The sequence below is a fragment of the Oncorhynchus kisutch genome, linkage group LG27 (genome assembly GCF_002021735.2).
Source record: "Oncorhynchus kisutch isolate 150728-3 linkage group LG27, Okis_V2, whole genome shotgun sequence".
Classification (NCBI taxonomy): Eukaryota; Metazoa; Chordata; class Actinopteri; order Salmoniformes; family Salmonidae; genus Oncorhynchus; species Oncorhynchus kisutch.
Window position 1 is genome coordinate 42,557,749 of NC_034200.2, and position 26,005 is coordinate 42,583,753.

The following is a 26,005-nucleotide window of genomic DNA, read 5'->3' on the forward strand; positions in this document are numbered from 1 at the left end:
TTTGATTTCAGGGTGAGGCTGGGTGCTGTAGATTGTTGTAGTGCCTTTGCCAATTAATGTGTGTGTGTGTGTGTGTGTGCGCACAAACACACAGTGCATTCGGAAAGTATTCAGACCCCTTGACTTTTTCCACATTTTGTGATGTTACAGCCTGGTTGAGGAAACCATCAATACCACAGGCCTTTTTGGGTTGGAGGGGTTGTCCTGTAGTTCATTCAATGTAATTGGAGAGTCCAGTGGGTTCTGGAATCCAGTGGGTTCTGGAATCCAGTGGGTTCTGGTCTTTAATAGTTGATTCTAAGATCTGTATGTGATCATGTATATGTGTTTGCTGTTTGTTGTTTGTTATAGAGCCAATCAGATTGGAGAAGAGGTTTATCCATACATCTCCATTTTGGATAGATAACTCTCTGTGTTGTTGTTTGTTTAGTTTTCCAGTTTTCCCAGAAGTGGTTTCTTCCTCAATTACATTGAGCTGATTTCTGACGTGCTGTTCCTTCTTTTTCCGTAGTGTATTTCTGTATTGTTTTAGTGATTCTCCATAGTGAAGGTTTTCTGGGTCTCTATGTTTTGGTTGGACAGGTTTCTCTATTTCTTTCTTAGATTTTAGCGTTGTTGATCAAACCATTTCTCATTGTTGTTCATTTTCTTAGGTTTTCTGCTATAATATGTTAGCAATGTTAGGTCAAACATTTTGTTCAGGATTCCTACTGCTAAGTTTACACCTTCACTACTGCAGGGAAACATTTTTTTCCAGGAAGTTGTCTAGGAGGGTTTGGATCTGTTGTTGTCCAATTGTTTTTCCCTCTAATTTTTTGAATAGCATGTCTTTTTTTCCAGCTTCAATAACCCATGGTTGAGTATTGCTCTGTTACAAGTAGACTGTGATGTTGCTGTGATCTGATAGGGGTGTCAGTGGACTGACTGTGAACGCTCGGAGAGACTCTGGGTTGAGGTCTGTGATAAAGTAGTCTACAGTACAACTGCCAAGAGTAGAGCTGTAGGTGTACCTACCGTGGGAGTCACCTCGAAGCCTACCGTTGACTATGTACTGACCCAGTGTCAGACAGAGCTTGCACAGCGGTCTAAGTGCAAGTATCGTCATCACAGTCCCTGGTTCAAATCCAGGCTGTGTTCCATAGGGCGGTGCATAATTGGCTCAGCGTCATCCGGGTTTGGCAGGGGGTAGGCCATCATTGTAAATAAGAATTTGTTCTTAACTGACTTGCCTGGTTAAATATATAAAAGTAGTAGTGACCTGTTTTTGTTGGTTGTTGTGTGTAGGGGGGATATTTGGGAGGGAATGCTGTCACCTCCAGGTAGATGTTTGTCCCCCTGTGTGCTGAGGGTGTCAGGTTCTTGTCCGGTTCTGGCATTTAGGTCGCCACAGACTAGTACATGTCCCTGGGCCTGGAAATGATTGATTTCCCCCTCCAGGATGGAGAAGCTGTCTTCATTAAAGTTATGGGGATCCTAGTGGGGGGATATAGGTAGCACACAGGAGGACATTTTTCTCTGTTGAGATAATTAACTTATTTATTTCTAACCAAATGTAAAATGCTCCTGTTTTGATTAATTGAATAGTGGGTTGTGTCTGCTTTATAGTCTCTTCCTTGTTTCACATCTGGTAGTTTGGTGGATGGGACTACCAGCTCTCTGTAGCCTAGAGGGCAACCAGTAGGTCAGTCTTTGCTATACCATGTTTCTTGTAGGATGACAATGTCTGTATTTCTGATTTATTAAGTCCAGGTTCCTGCTCTTTAGGCCAAAGGCAGGTGACCTCTCTCTCTCTCACCCCTCTCTCCCGGTCCCCCCAACAGCGTATCAAGGAGGGCAGTGTGGTGGACAATGTGAAGGTGATCTCTGTAGGAGACCACATAGAGTGTATCAACGGGAAGAACATTGTGGGAACACGTCACTACGAGGTGGCTCGCATGCTGAAGGAGCTGCCTAAGGAGCAGAAGTTCACCCTCAAACTGGTGGAGCCGATGAAGGCCTTCGGTGAGTGGACAGGGGATGTTCAGTAACATTTCTAGAAATGTAAGCTACATTGGCGGCAAGTAGCCTAGTGGTTAGAGCGTTGGACTAGTAACCGAAAGGTTGCTAGATCGAATCCCTGACCTGACAAGGTACAAATATGTTGTTCTGCCCCTGAACAAGGCAGTTTAACCCACTGTTCCCTGATTGGCTGTCATTGTAAATAAGAATGTGTTCTTAACTGACTTTCCTAGTTAAACAAAGATCAAATACAAATGATGAACTGTAGTAGTTGGTCGTTGGTGAGGGCCTCATGTAGAAGGGTCTTCAACTTTGTAGGGTGTGCAGGCTTTTATTCTAGCCCAACAAGATGTTTAGATAAGTTGATCTGAAGCGTTTTATTTTGGTGCTGAACAGAGATGCTGGAGCCGAGGTCGAAGGGAGCCAAGCCGGCCAGTGAGAATAAGTTGGGGACAGGGAGAGGGACTCTGAGACTGCGCGCCAAAGGACCTGCTACCGTAGAGGAAGTGGTGAGTGTCTACTTAAGTTGTTTGGACGTCTGAATCCCACTGTCGCTAAGAGAAGGTCAGGGGGGGGGGGGGGTTCTCTCTCTCTCTCTCTCTGTCTCTGTCTCTCTCTCTCTGTCTCTCTCTCTCGTACTCACACTGTTTCTCCTTTCCAGCCAACAGAGTTTGAGGAGAAAGCAGTGAAGAAGGTGGATGACTTACTGGAGAGCTACATGGGTATCAGAGATACAGAACTGGGTGAGTTGATAACCCTGTTAAATCCAGATTGGATTTCAGAAGCAGTGTAGGAATATCTAATTTACGTTAATGTCTAGACTGGAAAACGATCAGAATACACATTGGTTTACTTTAAACAGAAACATGTTGGTGTAACCGATGTGAAATGGCTAGCTAGTTAGCGGTGGTGTTGGTGTAACCGATGTGAAATGGCTAGCTAGTTAGCGGTGGTGTTGGTGTAACCGATGTGAAATGGCTAGCTAGTTAGCGGTGGTGTTGGTGTAACCGATGTGAAATGGCTAGCTAGTTAGCGGTGGTGTTGGTGTAACCGATGTGAAATGGCTAGCTAGTTAGCGGCGGTGCGCGCTATTAGCGTTTCAAATCGGTGACGGAAGCTACACTGTTACATTGGTCATGAAGGCAGTTGTTCTAATCTGTGATAAATCCTCTCTACTCCCCCCCCCCCCAGCGGCAACCATGGTGGAGGTGGGTCGGGACAAGAAGAACCCTGATGAGTTTGCCATGGCTCTGGACGAGGCTCTCGGAGACTTTGCCTTCCCTGACGAGTTTGTGTTCGACGTCTGGGGCGCCATTGGAGATGCCAAACAGGGACGTCTTTAAAATAATGTTTTAACTGATTACCCAGATCACCAAGCCTGGTCCAAGACAGCACAAACACATCTGGAACCAGGCTACCAACCCCTGTTCCAGTGGACAAATATCAGCCAGTAGAGAATGAGGGAATTACCAGGGACCTCACGCATTGCGAGTCCATACTGTGATTTTATTCAAATTTGATGTTCCGAACATATTGCTCACTAAATGTCTGCTGCAGAAGGACAAGCTAGAGAATGAGGAAATTAGTTTTAAATCAGTCTTTGGAAATAAGTGGTCACTGTGTTAAAAGATGGAGAACAAACTATAGGATGGAAAATACCTGAATTTTGGCGCAGGTACATCCGAATAGCGCTAGCTAACACTACCTTTGAAAAGGAAAAGTCGATACTTAAAGAGTCAAAGTATCTACATAATACGGTCCAAAATAATATTGTGATATGTAACTATCGATTATATTCCCCTACTATTATTATATACACCCTCGAGGACAGAATCACTTATTGATCAGTCATGTCCCACTCAACCTAGTTCTCTGGATTGCATCCCAAATGGGCACCCTATTCCCTTTATAGTGCACTACTTGGCACCCTATTCCCTACAGTGCACTACTTGGCACCCTATTTCCTTTATAGTGCACTACTTGGCACACTATTCCCTTTATAGTGCACTACTTGGCACCCTATTTCCTTTATAGTGCACTACTTGGCACCCTATTTCCTTTATAGTGCACTACTTGGCACACCATTCCCTTTATAGTGCACTACTTGGCACGCTATTCCCCACATAGTGCACTACTTGGCACCCTATTCCCTTTATAGAGCACTACTTGCCACCCTATTCCCTACATAGTGCACTACTTGTCCTTTCCCACGGGTTCCAATGGGTACACACCTCTGTCTGAATCAGTCCTTCTAATAACTGGTGTGAATTGTAATGTACTAATGATCACATACTTACTGTTCATCGTGGCGTTTTATATTAGTCTTCTAATGTTGCTGTGGAGTTTTAAGCACCAGCAGATCCCCCATCAGAAACAGATGCCGTATGGTCTTCTTCATATGTTCCAACGCCTCACAGATGACTGTTTATTTAGAGCCTACAGAGAAATTAAATCGTTGTTTTTATTCTAGCTATGGAGGGTGAGGTCAGATCCCGACCCACCTTTCAGCTAATATTCCTTCACTTCGTGGCATTTTGTTTTGTACAGGCTGCTTAGTATATAATTATCATAAATACTTATTTGTTTATTTATTTTAAGCTGGAAAATATTTTATACAAAATCTCAAGACCGACGATTGGAATTCGACAGAAATCTTGAAAAGTGTCACTTCGTGGTCAATTGCAATTCAAAATGTCTGACACTGTCGAAAGAAACCACTGTAGATTGAATTGAATCACCACACTGAATTTGAATAGTAATTAATTCTTACTATAGTATGTGTATTGAGTTGTTTTAGAGAGGTTTACTACTGAACACAGCTTCAGTGTTTTATGGAAATACTTAAGGGATCAGTTAGACAAAAAAATAAAATGTACTATTCTCTAGCTGAGTGTTTTGTATTATTCATTAACTACAGAGATGTCATGTAGATTGAGCAGGAGCAGTTAGATACATGTTTTCTGTACGTGGCATGACTAAGGCCGTATCAGAGGTTAAACGTTACGGCGAGATTGAAATGTAAAGGCGATGTCGCAAACCACCTTTATTTCTAGTTCACGATCCAGATTGAATAGAGCCCAAAGTCGCTTTGGATAAAAGCATTAGCTAAATTGTCATTTCACACACGTCCTTATCCAGGGCGACTTGCACGAGCATTGAAGTCGTCATATTGGTGTAGACAAGTACTACATTAGCTTTCCCCAGAACATTCCACCCAGCACATTGCAGAACATTCCACTCAGAACATTGCAGAACATTCCACCCAGTACATTGCAGAACATTCCACTCAGCACATTGCAGAACATTCCACGCAGAACACTCCACCCAGTACATTGCAGAACATTCCACTCAGCACATTGCAGAACATTCCACGCAGAACATTCCACCCAGCACATTGCAGAACATTCCACCCAGTACATTGCATAACATTCCACGCAGAACATTGCAGAACATTCCACGCAGAACATTGCAGAACATTCCACTCAGCACATTGCAGAACATTCCACTCAGCACATTGCAGAACATTCCACTCAGCACATTGCAGAACATTCCACTCAGCACATTGCAGAACATTCCACTCAGCACATTGCAGAACATTCCACTCAGCACATTGCAGAACATTCCACTCAGCACATTCCACCCAGCACATTGCAGAACATTCCACCCAGCACATTGCAGAACATTCCACTCAGCACATTGCAGAACATTCCACTCAGCACATTGCAGAACATTCCACTCAGCACATTGCAGAACATTCCACTCAGCACATTGCAGAACATTCCACTCAGCACATTGCAGAACATTCCACTCAGCACATTGCAGAACATTCCACTCAGCACATTGCAGAACATTCCACTCAGCACATTGCAGAACATTCCACTCAGCACATTGCAGAACATTCCACTCAGCACATTCCACCCAGCACATTGCAGAACATTCCACCCAGCACATTGCAGAACATTCCACCCAGCACATTGCAGAACATTCCTTGCAGAACATTCCACTCAGCACATTGCAGAACATTCCACGCAGAACATTGCAGAACATTCCACGCAGAACATTCCACTCAGCACATTGCAGAACATTCCACTCAGCACATTCCACCCAGCACATTGCAGAACATTCCACTCAGCACATTGCAGAACATTCCACTCAGCACATTCCACTCAGCACATTGCAGAACATTCCACCCAGCACATTGCAGAACATTCCACTCAGCACATTCCACTCAGCACATTGCAGAACATTCCACTCAGCACATTGCAGAACATTCCACTCAGCACATTGCAGAACATTCCACTCAGCACATTCCACTCAGCACATTGCAGAACATTCCACTCAGCACATTCCAGAACATTCCACTCAGCACATTCCACTCAGCACATTCCAGAACATTCCACTCAGCACATTCCACTCAGCACATTCCAGAACATTCCACTCAGCACATTCCACTCAGCACATTCCACTCAGCACATTCCAGAACATTCCACTCAGCACATTCCAGAACATTCCACTCAGCACATTCCAGCACATTCCACTCAGCACATTCCAGAACATTCCACCCAGCACATTCCACTCAGCACATTCCACTCAGCACATTCCAGAACATTCCACTCAGCACATTCCAGCACATTCCACTCAGCACATTCCAGAACATTCCACTCAGCACATTCCAGCACATTCCACTCAGCACATTCCAGAACATTCCACCCAGCACATTCCAGAACATTCCACCCAGCAAACTTTATTAACACTTGGCTGTGTACATACATGTAAAAAAAAAAATCCAGCATGACAAGACTTATCACATCTAGTGTTCCTTCTATTCTTCACAGAAAGCAGTTTGGTCTAGTCAGTCAGAATTATGAGCCGCTTAGGGGAGGGGGGTCCACAAAATCATTTATAGCAATTGAACATTTTGCCCCAGATTCAACATTTTATTGATATACTGATTTGAAAAAGAAAGGAGAGAGAATTCTAGGCCCCTTGTATACATTGACGGAGCGAGTGTTTCAAAAATGAACCGTTGGAAGCACGTTAAAGTTGAAAGAACTCTTACCGTCTGGAAGTCTTGTGTGTAAGTGTGTGTTTTAAAATGCAGGACAGTTTATGGGTCCACCTGTTCTGTTGATCAACTTCTACAGAGTTGTTATATGGCCTGTATTCAACCTCAAATTAAATGTCTATGTGGATGGATTAAATCAAAAAGTTTACCATTAAAAACAAGTTAGATGGAGAAACTAAACTTGTGCACCTGTGTGTCAGATGGACGGTTTGCTTTGGTTGACCAAGATGGGACTCCCATTCATTCACACTCTAGAGTACTATACAGTTGAAACAACTAGTGTGTTGTGGTCTTACGGATTGTGAGGTACTGAAACAAACGTTAACAATTTTTTTTTTTTTTAAGAGTTGGTTTCTGGACAGTAACTTTCAACCGGTTAAGGGTGAGGAGAGAAAGTGGAAGCATCAACCTAATGCACACTGATGGAAAGAGAGCCCTGAAATGTACATCTGCTCACTTGTTTAAAAAGCCTTCGGAGTGCAGTAAGCATGTGAGAGTGAGGTGAACGAGGACACCTTCAGGTAGAACTCTGCAGCCTTCTCTCCCCACCTATCCTACCACCTTACAGCTCGTCTTCAATGTGGGTCCTGAAGGCATCTCCTGTCAACTTCTCCTGAACTTGCTTCATAGCAGACACAACTACAGACACACACGGGGGAAAAGGAGCCGTCAGAAGATTGACCTAAGCAAGGAACTGCAATGATTCAACCATCATCATCCAAACCTATAATATGTGATTCTCACCTTGGTCTGCGTTGCTGTAAAAGTACTTGTAGTTCGGGTTTCCGTTTTTGTTGGTGATCTCAGGGTGGACTTTACCACTGGCGTCTATGGGGTAGAGAGGAACAGGACTGTAGACAGCGTTGGGGGTTGGGAGCACAGACATTTATGAATAAAAAATACCTACCATTTTAGTAGCCTCTCAAACAATAACTTATTATGTAGAGACCTAGGAGCAGTCTCCTGGGGATGTCTCCACCACCAGGACTGTAGGGGTTCTTACCTAGCAACAGTCTCCACCACCAGGACTGTAGGGGTTCTTACCTAGCAACAGTCTCCACCACCAGGACTGTAGGGGTTCTTACCTAGCAACAGTCTCCACCACCAGGACTGTAGGGGTTCTTACCTAGCAACAGTATCCTGGGGATGTCTCCACCACCAGGACTGTAGGGGTTCTTACCTAGCAACAGTCTCCACCACCAGGACTGTAGGGGTTCTTACCTAGCAACAGTCTCCACCACCAGGACTGTAGGGGTTCTTACCTAGCAACAGTATCCTGGGGATGTCTCCACCACCAGGACTGTAGGGGTTCTTACCTAGCAACAGTCTCCACCACCAGGACTGTAGGGGTTCTCACCTAGCAACAGTATCCTGGGGATGTCTCCACCACCAGGACTGTAGGGGTTCTTACCTAGGAACATTATCCTGGGGATGTCTCCATCACCAGGACTGTAGGGGTTCTTACCTAGGAACATTATCCTGGGGATGTCTCCACCACCAGGACTGTAGGGGTTCTTACCTAGGAACATTATCCTGGGGATGTATCCACCACCAGGACTGTAGGGGTTCTTACCTAGGAACAGTATCCTGGGGATGTATCCACCACCAGGACTGTAGGGGTTCTTACCTAGGAACATTATCCTGGGGATGTCTCCACCACCAGGACTGTAGGGGTTCTTACCTAGGAACATTATCCTGGGGATGTATCCACCATCAGGACTGTAGGGGTTCTTACCTAGGAACAGTATCCTGGGGATGTCTCCACCATCAGGACTGTAGGGGTTCTTACCTAGAAACATTATCCTGGGGATGTATCCACCATCAGGACTATATGCCTCATCTTTAGGCTCCTCCTCATCCTAAGAACGTAACATTGTGTTAATTCATAATAGTAGTGACATAGGGACCTGTACTACAGCGTATTCAGACTATACCCACATTCTGTTACGTTACAGCCTTATTCTAAAATAGATTAAGTATTTTTTTCCCTCTCAATCTACACACAATACCCCATGAAAATACATTTTTTCCACTTAGTATTTTCTACCCCTTTTTCGTGATATCCAAATTGGTAGGTACAGTCTTGTCCCTTTGCTGCAACTCCCATACGGACTCGGGATAGGAGAAGGTTAACAGCCATGCGTCCTCCGAAACACGACCCTGCCAAGCCGCACTGCTTCTTGACACGCTGCTCTCTTAACCCGGAAGCCAGCCGCACCAATGTGTTTCTCCCATTCTTCTCTGCAGATCCTCTCAAGCTCTGTCAAGTTGGATGGGCAGCGTTGCTGCACAGCTATTTTCAGGTCTCTCCAGAGATGTTCGATCAGGTTCAAGTCCGGGCTCTAGCTGGGCCACTCAAGGACATTCAGAGACTTGTCCAGAAGCCACTCCTGCTTTGTTTTGGCTGTGTGCTTAGGGTGGTTGTTCTGTTGGAATGTGAACCTTCGCCCCAGTCTGAGGTCCTGAGCAGGTTCTCGTCAAGGAGCTCTCTGTACTTTTCTCTGTTTATCTTTCCCACAAGCCTGACTAGTCTCCCAGTCCCTGCCACTGAAAAACATGCCCACAGCTTGATGCTGCCATCACCATGCTTCACCGTAGAGATGGTGCCAGGTTTCCTCCAGACATAATGTTTGGCATTCAGGCCAAAGAGTTCAATCTTGGTTGCATCAGACCAGATATTCTTTTTGGCGAACTCGAAGCAGGCTGTCCTGTGCCTTTTACTGAATAATGGCTTCTGTCTGGCTACTCTACCATAAAGGCCTGATTGGTGGAGTGCTGCATCGGTGATTGTCCTTCTGGAACATTCTCCCATCTCCAGAGTGACCGTAGGGTTCTTGGTCACCTCCCTGACCAAGCCCTTCTTCCCCTATTGCTCAGTTTGGTGGGTTGGCCAGCTCTAGGAAGAGTTTTGGTGGTTCCAAACTTCTCCCATTTAAGAATTATGGAGGCCACTGTGTTCTTCAGGACCTTCAATGCTGCAGAAATGTTCCCTTCCCCAGATCTGTGCCTTGACACAATCCTGTCTCTGAGAACTACGGACAACTCCTTCGACCTCATGGCTTGGTTTTTGCTCTGACATGCACTGTCAATTGTGGGACTTTTATATAGACAGGTGTGTGCCTTTCCAAATCATGTCCAATCAATTGAATTTACCACAGCTGGACTCCAATCAAGTTATAGAAACATCTCAAGGATGATCAATGGAAACAGGATGCACCTGAACTCAATTTCAAGTTTCATAGCAAAGGGTCTGAATACTTACGTAAAATCTGCTAATTTTTTATACGTTTTAAAACATTTCTAAAAACCTGTTTTTGCTTTGTCATTGGGATACTGATTGCAGATTGAAAAGGAAAAATAATTTAATACATAAGGCATTAACGTAACAAAATGTGAAAAAAGTCAAGGGGTCTGAATACTTTCTGAATGCACTTTATGTGGTTACTTTATAACACAACGTAAATTTTAGCACCCCTTTAGGTAGAAAATATTTTATTTGGCCTTTAGCCCATAGAAACACAAAGAATAACATTCATAAATGGCAACAACAAAAGAAGTTTTAAAAAAAATGTATCGATTGGAATAAGCTTTTGAAGTGTCTTGTCCTATATCTAGGAGAAATAAGAAAGCTCAGGAAATATATATATATATTTGGGACATATTTAACCCCTCATTTTTGGTGGCACAATACTACCTTCATACTTCCATTTGTTTATAGGGGTTTACCTTCAGATGAGTCTTGTGACACTTGTGGGGATCATAGAGCAAAACGGAGAACAACATGGTGTTTGCAAGAGTTTTTTTTGGGGGGGGGTCTAGTCGTCTGACAAACACGGCTCTAACTCTGCCACCTTTCAACGCAGGTGTGGAAGGCAGATTGGGATGCAGCCCATGCAACAATAAAAAACCTCTCTAGCTTAAACCGACAGATTTTGATGGGTATTTTTTCAATTATGTTACACAGTCCATTATCCTCACCTCCAGGTTGACCATGACAAAGTTGTGAGCCAGCTCAGAGATCTCCTTGGACTCGGCGAACTTGGGCTTCAGAGCTGGAGGCAGAAAACTGAACGTGATGATGGCTTCATCGTGCAAGGTAAATGTATATCAGGTTATTATATAAGGGGAAGGTCTGTACCTTTGCAGGCTCCACACCAGGTCTTGTGAATGATAACCATCAGTGGTAGACCACTGTGAAGAGAATAAAAGTCATCGTGTTTAAAGTACTGGCCACAAAACTCCCCCAATGGTTCCATACAATTGACATCTATCTTGTAAGAGAGGTGGGATATATTCATTAGATCGGGACAAGGGGCAAAACATTTCTATAAACTTTAGACTCAAAAACAAGGTTGCTTCCATTTTTGGTTCCTAGTGAACACAACCCCATTAACTCTTCCAGAGAAGTGTTTATATCAGGTGGTTACATATCCTCACCTGGCCTCTGCCTCCTTCTTCCCATCGTCCAGACTCCTCCAGTGGATGTTGTCTCCGAACCCTGGGAGGAGAATCACATTCGATAGTGTCAAGTTATTGTGTCAAGCTGTCGGCTGTTTACGTAACTGGTTAACTAGGACATGGGGTGGGTCTTTTATCTTCGCTGAAAGGAACGAGGGGATCATTGCTGGGAACTGCACACAGTGAATCTCGCATGCTTTGTTCCCGGTAACGTGATTTTACTATGCTGATAATGACTGCAGGTTGGTTTGTGTTCTATGAACATTGTAACCAAACTAACTAGGTCTCAGAAAAAGATTCCATTTAAAAATTATACTTTGTCGATATAGATGCATGGTGAAATTAGAGAGTGCCTGACCTCACTAATGCTCGTGGCTGAATCGAAGCAAGTCCCCACAACAAGTGGAAAGCCTTCCCAGAAGAGTGGAGGCTGTTATAGCAGCAATGTTCCAACATCTAGTGGAAAACCTTCCCAGAAGAGTGGAGGCTGTTATAGCAGCAATGTTCCAACATCTAGTGGAAAGCCTTCCCAGAAGAGTGGAGGCTGTTATAGCAGCAATGTTCCAACATCTAGTGGAAAGCCTTCCCAGAAGAGTGGAGGCTGTTATAGCAGCAATGTTCCAACATCTAGTGGAAAGCCTTCCCAGAAGAGTGGAGGCTGTTATAGCAGCAATGTTCCATCATCTAGTGGAAAGCCTTCCCAGAAGAGTGGAGGCTGTTATAGCAGCAATGTTCCAACATCTAGTGGAAAGCCTTCCCAGAAGAGTGGAGGCTGTTATAGCAGCAATGTTCCAACATCTAGTGGAAAGCCTTCCCAGAAGAGTGGAGGCTGTTATAGCAGCAATGTTCCAACATCTAGTGGAAAGCCTTCCCAGAAGAGTGGAGGCTGTTATAGCAGCAATGTTCCATCATCTAGTGGAAAACCTTCCCAGAAGAGTGGAGGCTGTTATAGCAGCAAAGGGGGGCGACCAACTCCATATTAATACCCATGATTTTGGAATGAGACATTGGACATTGAAGACAACGAGAGAAGGATGTAGACCAGTTGAGGCCAATGAACAGAAGAGAAGCAGACGAGACTCCAACCTGACTGCTGGAAGCACAAGAGAAATAACTGGGTGAGTAGAGGACACACACACACAGCCTCTTGCATGGTGTTTGTTTCAATACTTGACCCTTGGAACTTTCGCAAACATGAATCCCTACTGTCTCCCTTACAGGTTTCACAGGGGAACTATGAGGCACAGACACAGGAGAGAGGCATGAGGCAGATGACAGGAGAGAAGAGGTGGTGTTGGCCAGGAGATGAATACCCTGAGCCGAGGACACACACACACACACACACGTTAGAGCCAGCCCCCAGTCCTGAGCCAAGGACACACACACACGTTAGAGCCAGCCCCCAGTCCTGACCCCAGGACACACACGTTAGAGCCAGCCCCCAGTCCTGACCCCAGGACACACACACACGTTAGAGCCAGCCCCCAGTCCTGACCCCAGGACACACACACACACACGTTAGAGCCAGCCCCCACTCCTGACCCCAGGACACACACACACGTTATAGCCAGCCCCCACTCCTGACCCCAAGACACACACACACGTTAGAGCCAGCCCCCAGTCCTGACCCCAGGACACACACACACGTTAGAGCCAGCCCCCAGTCCTGACCCCAGGACACACACACACGTTAGAGCCAGCCCCCAGTCCTGACCCCAGGACACACACACACGTTAGAGCCAGCCCCCAGTCCTGACCCCAGGACACACACACACGTTAGAGCCAGCCCCCAGTCCTGACCCCAGGACACACACACACACGTTAGAGCCAGCCCCCAGTCCTGACCCCAGGACACACACACACGTTAGAGCCAGCCCCCAGTCCTGACCCCAGGACACACACACACACGTTAGAGCCAGCCCCCAGTCCTGACCCCAGGACACACACACACGTTAGAGCCAGCCCCCAGTCCTGACCCCAGGACACACACGTTAGAGCCAGCCCCCAGTCCTGACCCCAGGACACACACGTTAGAGCCAGCCCCCAGTCCTGACCCCAGGACACACACACACGTTAGAGCCAGCCCCCACTCCTGACCCCAGGACACACACGTTAGAGCCAGCCCCCACTCCTGACCCCAGGACACACACACACGTTAGAGCCAGCACCCACTCCTGACCCCAGGACACACACGTTAGAGCCAGCCCCCACTCCTGACCCCAGGACACACACACACGTTAGAGCCAGCCCCCACTCCTGACCCCAGGACACGCACGTTAGAGCCAGCCCCCACTCCTGACCCCAGGACACACACGTTTGAGCCAGCCCCCAGTCCTGACCCCAGGACACACACACACACGTTATAGCCAGCCCCCAGTCCTGACCCCAGGACACACACGTTAGAGCCAGCCCCCAGTCCTGACCCCAGGACACACACGTTAGAGCCAGCCCCCAGTCCTGACCCCAGGACACACACACACGTTAGAGCCGGCCCCCAGTCCTGACCCCAGGACACACACACACGTTAGAGCCAGCCCCCAGTCCTGACCCCAGGACACACACACACACGTTAGAGCCAGCCCCCACTCCTGACCCCAGGACACACACACACACGTTAGAGCCAGCCCCCACTCCTGACCCCAGGACACACACACACACGTTAGAGCCAGCCCCCACTCCTGACCCCAGGACACACACACACACGTTAGAGCCAGCCCCCACTCCTGACCCCAGGACACACACACACACGTTAGAGCCAGCCCCCACTCCTGACCCCAGGACACACACACACACGTTAGAGCCAGCCCCCACTCCTGACCCCAGGACACACACACACGTTAGAGCCAGCCCCCACTCCTGACCCCAGGACACACACACACGTTAGAGCCAGCCCCCACTCCTGACCCCAGGACACACACACACGTTAGAGCCAGCCCCCACTCCTGACCCCCAGGACACACACACACGTTAGAGCCAGTCCCCCACTCCTGACCCAGGACACACACACACGTTAGAGCCAGCCCCCACTCCTGACCCCAGGACACACACACACACACGTTAGAGCCAGCCCCCACTCCTGACCCCAAGGACACACACGTTAGAGCCAGCCCCCAGTCCTGACCCCAGGACACACACACACACACGTTAGAGCCAGCCCCCAGTCCTGACCCCAGGACACACACACACACACGTTAGAGCCAGCCCCCAGGACACACACATTAGAGCCAGCCCCCAGGAAACACACGTTAGAGCCAGCCCCAGTCCTGACCCCAGGACACACACGTTAGAGCCAGCCCCCACTCCTGACCCCAGGACACACACGTTAGAGCCAGCCCCACTCCTGACCCCAGGACACACACGTTAGAGCCAGCCCCCACTCCTGACCCCAGGACACACACGTTAGAGCCAGCCCCCACTCCTGACCCCAGGACACACACGTTAGAGCCAGCCCCCACTCCTGACCCCAGGACACACACGTTAGAGCCAGCCCCCACTCCTGACCCCAGGACACACACGTTAGAGCCAGCCCCCAGTCCTGACCCCAGGACACACACACACGGTAGAGCCAGCCCCCAGTCCTGACCCCAGGACACACACACACGTTAGAGCCAGCCCCCAGGACACACACGTTAGAGCCAGCCCCCAGGACACACACGTTAGAGCCAGCCCCCACTCCTGACCCCAGGACACACACACACGTTAGAGCCAGCCCCCACTCCTGACCCCAGGACACACACACACACGTTAGAGCCAGCCCCCACTCCTGACCCCAGGACACACACGTTAGAGCCAGCCCCCAGTCCTGACCCCAGGACACACACGTTAGAGCCAGCCCCCAGTCCTGACCCCAGGACACACACACACACACGTTAGAGCCAGCCCCCAGTCCTGACCCCAGGACACACACACACACACGTTAGAGCCAGCCCCCAGGACACACACATTAGAGCCAGCCCCCAGGACACACACGTTAGAGCCAGCCCCCAGTCCTGACCCCAGGACACACACGTTAGAGCCAGCCCCCACTCCTGACCCCAGGACACACACGTTAGAGCCAGCCCCCAGTCCTGACCCCAGGACACACACGTTAGAGCCAGCCCCCACTCCTGACCCCAGGACACACACGTTAGAGCCAGCCCCCACTCCTGACCCCAGGACACACACGTTAGAGCCAGCCCCCAGTCCTGACCCCAGGACACACACACACGGTAGAGCCAGCCCCCAGTCCTGACCCCAGGACACACACACACACGGTAGAGCCAGCCCCCAGTCCTGACCCCAGGACACACACACACGGTAGAGCCAGCCCCCAGTCCTGACCCCAGGACACACACACACGTTAGAGCCAGCCCCCAGTCCTGACCCCAGGACACACACACACGTTAGAGCCAGCCCCCAGTCCTGACCCCAGGACACACACACACACGTTAGAGCCAGCCCCCAGTCCTGACCCCAGGACACACACGTTAGAGCCAGCCCCCAGTCCTGACCCCAGGACACACACGTTAGAGCCAGCCCCCAGTCCTGACCCCAGGACACACACACACACGTTAGAGCCAGCCCCCAGTCCTGACCCCAGGACACACACACGTTAGAGCCAGCCCCCAGTCCTGACCCCAGGACACACACACATGTTAGAGCCAGCCCCCAGTCCTGACCCCAGGACACACACGTTAGAGCCAGCCCCCAGGACACACACGGTAGAGCCAGCTACCCCCCTCCTGACCCCAGGACACACACGTTAGAGCCAGCCCCCAGTCCTGACCCCAGGACGGACACACGCGTTAGAGCCAGCCCCCAGTCCTGACCCCAGGACGGACACACACGTTAGAGCCAGCCCCCAGTCCTGACCCCAGGACACACACACACACGTTAGAGCCAGCCCCCAGTCCTGACCCCAGGACACACACACACGTTAGAGCCAGCCCCCAGTCCTGACCCCAGGACACACACACACGTTAGAGCCAGCCCCCAGTCCTGACCCCAGGACACACACACACGTTAGAGCCAGCCCCCAGTCCTGACCCCAGGACACACACACACACGTTAGAGCCAGCCCCCAGTCCTGACCCCAGGACACACACACACGTTAGAGCCAGCCCCCAGTCCTGACCCCAGGACACACACACACACGTTAGAGCCAGCCCCCAGTCCTGACCCCAGGACACACACACACGTTAGAGCCAGCCCCCAGTCCTGACCCCAGGACACACACACACGTTAGAGCCAGCCCCCAGGACACACACACATGTTAGAGCCAGCCCCCAGGACACACACAAACGTTAGAGCCAGCCCCCAGGACACACACACACACGTTAGAGCCAGCCCCCAGGACACACACACACGTTAGAGCCAGCCCCCAGGACACACACACACGTTAGAGCCAGCCCCCAGGACACACACACACGTTAGAGCCAGCCCCCAGGACACACACACACACACGTTAGAGCCAGCCCCCAGGACACACACACACACGTTAGAGCCAGCCCCCAGGACACACACACACACGTTAGAGCCAGCCCCCAGGACACACACACACACGTTAGAGCCAGCCCCCAGGACACACACACACGTTAGAGCCAGCCCCCAGGACACACACACACGTTAGAGCCAGCCCCAGGACACACACACACGTTAGAGCCAGCCCCCAGGACACACACACACGTTAGAGCCAGCCCCCAGGACACACACACACGTTAGAGCCAGCCCCCAGGACACACACACACGTTAGAGCCAGCCCCCAGGGGACACACACACGTTAGAGCCAGCCCCCAGGACACACACACACGTTAGAGCCAGCCCCCAGGACACACACGTTAGAGCCAGCCCCCAGGACACACACGTTAGAGCCAGCCCCCAGGACACACACGTTAGACACACGCAAGAGTCCTTCTAACCAGGACTCTTGCTCTATTCTAAAATGGACACCTACCCTCTAGGACCTTAACGTAGATATTATCTAGACCAATCACAGTCACCTCTTAAATTACTGGCACCCTTGATAAAGCAGTGGTTAATTGACCACAAAATCAACAAGTCATCCGTCTCCTGACTTTATCCCCATTTCAGACCAGTGGTTTGAATACAAGAGGGGATATCAAGGATCTGGACAGATCGTCTATAGAGGAATAGTCTAAGATCCCTCCCAAGGTGTTCTCCAACCTCAGAAAATATTTTAGAAAAAAGCTGTCCTGCTATCATCGCATGGGGAGGGTGCCAGTGTTGAAAACGGGAGACAATCCTTTTCATTTATATCTTTTTGATATAGAAATATATATATATATATTTATTTATTTTTAAATATATCTTTCTCTGAGAAAGGTACAGATGACAGTTGGGATTCCAATTGAGGTGGTTTAAAATCCCGCTATAGATGGACAAGCACAGTACAGCACCACATTGTGTGTGTGCGCAAGTAAAGAGCTAAATGTATTTATTTAAATTTTATTCCACCTTTTATTTAACCAGGTAGGCTAGTTGAGAACAAGTTCTCATTTACAACTGCGACCTGGCCAAGATAAAGCAAAGCAGTTCGACAGATACAACGACACAGAGTTACACATGGAATAAACAAAACAAACATGCAACAACACAGTAGAACAAAAGAAAACAAAAAGTCTATATACAGTGAGTGCAAATGAGGTAAGTTAAGGAAATAAATAGGCCATGGTGGCGAAGTAATTACAATATAGCAATTAAACACTGGAACGGTAGATCGGCAGAAGATGAATGTGCAAGTAGAGATACTGGGGTGCAAAGGAGCAAAATAAATAAATACCAGTATGGGGATGAGGTAGGTAGATAGGTGGGCTGTTTACAGATGGGCTGTGTACAGGTGCAGTGATCTGTAAACTGCTCTGACAGCTGGTGCTTAAAGCTAGTGAGGGAGATAGGAGTCTCCAGCTTCAAAGATTTTTGCAATTCGTTCCAGTCATTGGCAGCAGAGAACTGGAAGGAAAGACGACCAAAGGAGGAATTGGCTTTGGGGGTGACAATTGAGATATACCTGCTGGAGCACGTGCTACAAGTGGGTGCTGCTATGGTGATCAGTGAGCTGAGATAAGGCGGGGCTTTACCGAGCAGAGACTTGTAGATGACCTGTAGCCAGTGGGTTTGGCGACGAGTATGAAGCGAGGGCCAACCAACGAGTGTACAGGTCACAATGGTGGGTAGTATATGGGGCTTTGGTGACAAAAGGGACGGCACTGTGATAGTGTTGGAGGAAATTATGGTTGAAATGACAAATTATGTATACATTCTGATCAGAACTGACTAGTCCAAATGCTATTATGTACTGTCCCATTCCCAATTGTATATAATATAGTCAGGAGTTTAGTAACAATGACGGTCTGTTCCTTGTACAAATGAATGAACTATCTCCAGACTGTCTAGAATGCTGATTTACAAGGACTGACCTTGACTTCAGGCACGGAGGGAAGGCTCGTGAACTATAGGGCCTCTCTACCAGTGTCATGAAGAGATAGAACATTTAGAAAACGCTGACGTCATTTTCAGTTTATAACCTGTGGAAAAATGTGTGTGTGGCAGTACTCTCTTGAATTAAACGTCGTTACCTGACTTTTAAGACCGGGGCTCTGTCCATTTCTTATAAAAATATTGGGTCTTACAATCCCTTTAGAATGCATTGACAGAGTAATTAATTCTGATTGGGAAATAATACAGAGGAATTTAGAATTCCACTAACAGATAGACTGCATGAAGAAGATAAATGAAGAGTCACTAGCGACAGACAGAATATCTCCAATTCACACCTTATAAACAACATGCATGACTACAACATGCCTGATGACTTAATGCTATACAGGACCATTCAGCACAATACAACGTGACTGATGACTTAATGCTATACAGGACCATTCAGCACAATACAACGTGACTGATGACTTAATGCTATACAGGACCATTCAGCACAATACAATTAGGGGTTCCACCGCACCTGTACTACAAACCACAGCACCGTCATCTTCAGTACAGGGCTACAACAGCATAACGAACTGGAATACCTCTAAACAGTTAAACACAATGTAATACCCATAGAATTATGTACCATACACTTCTACAATTACAGGACATATACACAAACGCACTGGGGGGGGGGGCATTATCCTGTACAAATACTGGGTTAAACATCCGAAATGAAATGACAACCAAAACAGAGCTAGCCAGCTCACAGTAGCTAACTCGCGGTAGAAACTACTAATTAACGCAACCATAAAATATGACATTATCGTTGCTGACAAAAACACATGAAAGATATGAAATATGTACTTATATATCAACAAGGACGCATACTGGCCTTTAGCTAACACAATGAAAGCTAACTGGTGGTGGGGGGGGGGGGGGGAACACAAGGATGGCTGGAGCTTCCTCTCACTTGACTTCTCTGGAGCACGTGACTGGAGTGTGGAGCAAGATTCCGTCCGTCGTCTGGCCCGCTCCAACTTCAATTTGACTGGAGATTCCGTCCGTCTTCTGGCCCGCTCCAACTTCAATTTGACTGGAGTGTAGAGCAAGATTCTGTCCGTCTTCTGGCCCGCTCCAACTTCAATTTGACTGGAGATTCCGTCCGTCTTCTGGCCCGCTCCAACTTCAATTTGACTGGAGTGTAGAGCAAGATTCTGTCCGTCGTCTGGCCCGCTCCAACTTCAATTTGACTGGAGTGTAGAGCAAGATTCTGTCCGTCTTCTGGCCCGCTCCAACTTCAATTTGACTGGAGATTCCGTCCGTCTTCTGGCCCGCTCCAACTTCAATTTGACTGGAGTGTAGAGCAAGATTCTGTCCGTCGTCTGGCCCGCTCCAACTTCAATTTGACTGGAGTGTAGAGCAAGATTCCGTCTGTCGTCTGGCCCGCTCCAACTTCGCTCCAGTAACGCTCACTTCACCAGTTCATGGCATGCATTTGTAGTCTACTTGTGCGCTACTAATAGCCCCCTTGAGTTCGCTAAATATTTTCATAAATAAACTGATTTTTAAAAACACACACAGGTGCTAAATCAAGGTGACTTACAAAGACAAGGACAAATAGCAAGAGGGTGATGTCGTGTCCATTAGAGGTCGACCGATTAATCTGAATGCCCGATTAAATAGGGCAGATTTCAAGTTTTCATAACAATAGGAAATCAGTATTTTTGGGCGCCGATTTGCCTATTTTAATTTATACCTTTATTTAACTAGGCAAGTCAGTTAAGAACACATTCTGATTTTCAATGACGGCCTAGGAACGGTGGGTTAACTGCCTCGTTCAGGGGCAGAACGACAGATGTTCACCTTGTCAGCTCGGGGGATCCAATCTTGCAACCTTACAGTTAACGAGTCCAACGCAATAACGACCTGCCTCTCTCTCGTTGCACTCCACAAGGAGACTGCCTGTTACGCGAATGCAGTAAGCCACGGTATGTTGCTAGCTAGCATTAAATGTATTTTATAAAAAAACTATCAATCATAATCACTAGTTAACTACACATGGTTGATGATATTACTAGATATTATCTAGCGTGTCCTGCGTTGCATATAATCTGACTGAGCATACAAGTATCTAAGTATCTGACTGAGCGGTGGTAGGCAGAAGCAGGCGCGTAAACATTCATTCAAACAGCACTTTCGTGCGTTTTGCCAGCAGCTCTTCGTTGTGCGTCAAGCATTGCGCTGTTTATGACTTCAAGCCTATCAACTCCAGAGATGAGGCTGGTGTAACCGAAGTGAAATGGCTGGCTAGTTGGCGCGCGCTAATAGCGTTTCAAACGTCACTCGCTCTGAGCTTTGGAGTGGTTGTTCCCTTTGCTCTGAATGGGTAACGCTGCTTCGAAGGTGGCTGTTGTCGTTGTGTTGCTGATTCGAGCCCAGGGAGGAGCGAGGAAAGTGACGGAAGCTATACTTTTACACTGGCAATACTAAAGTGCCTATAAGAACATCCAATAGTCAAAGGTTAATGAAATACAAATGGTATAGAGGGAAATAGTCCTATAATTCCTATAATAACTACAACCTAAAACTTCTTACCTGGGAATATTGAAGACTCCTGTTAAAAGGAACCACCAGCTTTCATATGTTCTCATGTTCTGAGCAAGGAACTGAAACGTTAGCTTTTTTACATGGCACATATTGCACTTTTACTTTCTTCTCCAACACTTTGTTTTTGCATTATTTAAAACAAATTGAACATGTTTCATTATTTATTTGAGGCTTAATTGATTTTATTTATGTATTATATTAAGTTAAAATAAATAAAATATCGGCCGATTAATCGGTTGTGGCTTTTTTGGCCCTCCAATAATCGGTATTGGCGTTGAAAAATCATAATCGGTCGACCTCTAGTGTCCACACTACATCGCAAGAGAGGGTGATGTCGTGTCCACCACTAAAATAACCATTGTTGAATCTGAAAAGACACTGAACACATGATGGTGTACTTCCTACATGCACATGCTAACAGAAAGGAACAAGGTGGGTATATAAAACTAAGTGTGTCATTGTAGCAAAGTATTTATAAACCTTTATAAAACAATCAGATATCTTAAAACGTTTAGTTCATCTATACAATATGGTATAATTGATTTTGGCCCAATGGGCCTGGCATATTTCCACATTCAAGGAGCGTTTCTTTTTTGATTGAGTTATTTTGCCTAAAAACCTTTTAGGCCTACCTACAGAAGAATTTTTAAAAATAACTCTGCATCTCTGCCCAGCCTGACAAGCGTGGCCAAAAGTGTGTTTAGCATCCCCAGTGGGTCTACAGTCAGGAGAGGATGCTCTACCATCCCATGAGCCTGAAGGCACAAACTGACCAATCTCGTGTTTATAAAAATGAATTAAAATGAGCACTAAATTACATTGAGTTTAATGTGTATTTAATTCTAAGTAAATCACAGACTATATGCGCAATGCATAGATTATTTAATGTAACTAAAATGTTTAAATGCTGAGCACTTTGTGCCCATCGGCCTAGTGTGTCACACTCGCAAATGCTTCTCAATGTATTTCTTTGAAGGCTATAGCCTTGAAATAAATACAATTAAATTATACATTTCTGCATCTTTATATGCTGTTTAATATTATGTACAATACAGCTCAGCTCGGGGATCCCGAGTGGCGCAGCGGTCTAAGGCACTGCATCTCAGTGCTAGAGGCATCACTACAGACCCTGGTTTGATTCCAAGCTGTATCACAACCACTCGTGATTGGGAGTCCCATACATAGGGCGTCGCACAATTGGCCCAGCGTCATCCGGGTTTGGCCGGGGTAGGCTGTCATTGTAAATAATAATTTGTTCTTAACTGACTTGCCGAGTTAAATAGGGTTACACTTCCCACCCACTGCCATGATCTTCATGTCACGGTGCTTGTTTATGGAAAACAGACAGACAGAGTGGACTACTTGTGTTAATAAGCCAATATTGCGTCTCCTAACACCTGTGTGTAAACGGAAGACTGACACCACAAACGTGTTGTCACTGAAAAATACTGTATTAAAAATGGGTTTCAAAACAGTGTATATTTAGCATTTGTGAAATTATTTTGATGTGATATGGACAAAGTAGAGGGCTTTATGTTTTTAGAGCCGTAACGTAATTGGGAATCGATTCACGTTTAGAAATTTGTATTTGCCTCGAAACGAAAGTCCTTGGACTATAAGCAGTAACATTAGGATCCTTCAGTCCATTATTGGATTAGCCACATACAGTCTGATTAATCAGGCTGTAATAACCAATTCATTGATATATACAGCCCGAAAGTAAAAGTGTGTATATGTTCATTAAAAGACAATGTTTAATAAAATTACATTTTAAAAACATACTCTACCGGTTGTCTTTGCGGTGTGTCCAACTACTCAAAACTTTTTTTTTTTTATATCCTCCCCTGATTCCAAATATAACATTGTCATGGCATGCTTGGTTCAATAGCTATTGATGAGAGAATATTGTATATAAAACTAACTTTACCAAGGTGCCTAACCAAATCATATACAGTACCTCCCTACCAGCTCTCTAAAAGGTCAGGTAAATCATATATTCCTGTGGATATTTTATGTCAAATTTCGAGCAGCTGAAGGACAAACTGTACAGACAACTGGTAGAGTAAATTTGTATGTAATCTTATTCAACATTCTGGCTTGTTAGGAACATTTACACGATTTTGCAGGCATTAGCCTGTATACCAATTAAGGCTGTATACCAATTCATTGTTTCAATTTTCGAAGTCACGTGAAATGCGGTTCTTGGAGCTTTAAACCCAATAACAATGTAATACTAAAAATACATGTCTATTACTACAGCATGATTAATCAGATTACCACCACACCCAATGAGACATGGGTGAGGTTTGTTTGCAATATACAGGTAGCCTACGGGCGAGACAGTGTGTCGTCGACAACACAAAGCTGATAAAGCTTTTAAAAAGTTAGATAACTCAAACTGGGTTGTTACTATTTACCCCAGCCACAAAGTCAGAATTGGCTCGATCGTCAAAATAATTCCTGTAAACACAAATTCGTTTGTCTTAATTTAAGATAGAATTTGGCATAAGGTTAGCAGTGTGGTTAAGGTTTGGTTCAAAATTACATTTTAGTTGGATACATGTTCAGTATAGGCGGAGTTTAGACATAAGTATGACTTTGTGGATGTGGTAACTAGTGACGACCCTCAAACAGCTAGCAAGCAAAAATCTTGTTAGCATGACCTGATGATTGTTACAATAACGTTAGTTTTCAGAGCTGCCACCGAAGCTACATTTGACTGTCTTACCTCTCGCATTCGCCTCAGCTGCAACCTTCTGAATATGAGTCAGAGAAAATAAAACATAAGAGGACAACAAAGCGATGTTGACAAGAGGGGACTGCATATTTGTAGCTGTGTCGGCCTTTCTTCCAACAAACTAAGAGCGCGCACGGTGAAATAAACCGGAAGTGATGTTCGGTTGGATAGGAAAAAGGGGTTCCACCAGTTACCATAGCAACAAAATCTAAATTGGCTATAAAAATTTTGGCTTTTTGGCTTTTAAGGTTAGGGTTGGACATAAAGTCAACCGTTTGGTTGTTAGGATTAGGTTTAAAATTATATATTAATTGTAAATTGACTTTGACTTTGTGGCTGTGTTAACTAGTGACGAACAGGAAAAAGTGAAGTGGAGCGGTTCGAACTTCAAAATACAAGTCCTCGTTTCTTCTTTGTACAGTCTGCAGTGCCTTCAGAAAGTATTCATTCACCTTGTCTTAGTCCAAAAATGTTTGTGTTATAGTCTAAATTCAAAACGGATTCAATAGATGTTTTTTCTCACCCGTCTACACACAATAACCCACAATGTTCAGGCCAAAAAAGACTCCAGTCACCCAAGTCATAGACTGTTCTCTCTGCTACCACACGGCAAGCGGTACCGGAGCGAGTGCCAAGTCTCGGTCCAAAAGGCTCCTTAACAGCTTCTACCCCCAAGCCATAAAACTGTTGAACAATTAATAAAATGGCCACTCGGACTTTTTACATTGACCCTCCCTCCTCCCTTTTGTTTTTACACTGCTGCTTCTCGCTGTTAATTATCTATGCCTTACCCCTTCCTATATGTACAAATTACCTCGACTAACCTGTACCCCCGCACATTGACTCGGTACCGGTATATTATAGCCTCATTATTGTTATTCTATTGTGTTACTATAGGAAATATTAGGAAATATTTTCTTAACTATTGTCTAAAAACTGCATTGCTGGTGTTAGGGTTGCGTAAATTCAAATCTGGTATCAGGATAAATATAACAATGAGTCACCGATTTTATACTATGTATTTTTTAGTAGCTAAGTAATAAATGGCAAATGCAGGGCAGAACAGAGAACTGACAAGACGTATGTAAAACAGTATTCTTTATACTGTGATAGACAGTTCCAACCCGTCTGTTGGCCTATCACAGTAGAGACTGGGCGTGGTTTAAACTTGCCCAGCCTATTGCAGGCGCTCAGGCGGGTCCCCGCCTCTTGGCGCTTCTGTTGATAGATGTAAATGTTGCTTGTGAAGAACATCCAGGCTCTCATGCTCCATACCGTTATCTCGCACCTGGCTCCTGTTATCTAACAAAAGACCGCTTGTTCTCGCAACACCCCGCTCTGAATGTGCCCCCCTCCCAACTAATTTCAACAGTTCCTGTCTTCATGCTTCTCTGTATTTTTCCATCATGAGAAAGTCCCATGGCCCTGATACTTTTAACAATGTTTCAAGTCAGCTATGTTGCATAACACATACATACATCCACACAAGCCAACAGCAGATAATATTCAATCATATCTATGGTAATGGCTATAATGTAAAACACAGGATCCAACACTGGTTAAGGGCTTGGAAGTAAGCATTTCACGGTTAGGGCTACACTTGTTGTATTCAGCACACGTGACAAATACAATCTGATTCGATTTCTAAATGTTTTTAGAAATGTTAGCAAATTTATTGAAAATAAAATACAGAAACATAATTTAAATAACTATTC

General features: G+C 46.3%; 2 protein-coding genes across 3 annotated transcripts in view; one reads left to right on the top strand and one right to left on the bottom strand.

Moving 5' to 3' along the window:
• The window catches only part of LOC109879698 (PDZ domain-containing protein GIPC1), a 46,159-nt gene extending 41,276 nt beyond the window's left edge, over positions 1–4,883 (top strand). Inside the window, exons 3-6 of the mRNA XM_031806506.1 lie at positions 1,821–2,001; positions 2,395–2,507; positions 2,660–2,741; positions 3,190–4,883. Of these exons, the coding sequence (XP_031662366.1) occupies positions 1,821–2,001; positions 2,395–2,507; positions 2,660–2,741; positions 3,190–3,341 (528 nt within the window). The 3' untranslated portion in view covers positions 3,342–4,883. The remainder of the gene's footprint in view (positions 1–1,820; positions 2,002–2,394; positions 2,508–2,659; positions 2,742–3,189) is intronic.
• Positions 4,884–6,721: 1,838 nt separating this feature from the next.
• On the bottom strand, positions 6,722–25,016 carry txndc12 (thioredoxin domain containing 12 (endoplasmic reticulum)). 2 transcript variants are annotated; one of them, XM_020471862.2, is made up of 7 exons: positions 24,282–25,016; positions 11,501–11,561; positions 11,202–11,254; positions 11,042–11,115; positions 8,853–8,922; positions 7,808–7,891; positions 6,722–7,702 (listed from the first exon to the last, which is right to left on the bottom strand). In XM_020471862.2, exons 1-7 carry the CDS (start codon positions 24,376–24,378, stop codon positions 7,626–7,628), a joined length of 516 nt encoding a protein of 171 aa, XP_020327451.1. In that variant the 5' UTR covers positions 24,379–25,016; the 3' UTR covers positions 6,722–7,625. The 2 variants fall into 2 exon arrangements, 1 of the variants encoding a protein (XP_020327451.1); XR_004205729.1 differs by having other exon boundaries at positions 6,723–7,702; positions 7,808–8,922; positions 24,282–24,798.
• Positions 25,017–26,005: the final 989 nt, after the last annotated feature.

What these genes read in the sequence shown, in the direction of transcription:
- txndc12 (XM_020471862.2), bottom strand. Translation starts at nt 24,378, where the DNA reads ATGCAGTCCCCTCTTGTCAACATCGCTTTGTTGTCCTCTTATGTTTTA. An exon ending in AGCTGAGGCGAATGCGAGAG is followed by an intron (nt 11,562 to 24,281) that starts GTAAGACAGTCA and finishes TTCTCCTCCCAG; the next exon opens with GGTTCGGAGACAACATCCAC. An exon ending in CCCCAGGATAATGTTTCTAG is followed by an intron (nt 7,892 to 8,852) that starts GTAAGAACCCCT and finishes TCTACCCCATAG; the next exon opens with ACGCCAGTGGTAAAGTCCAC.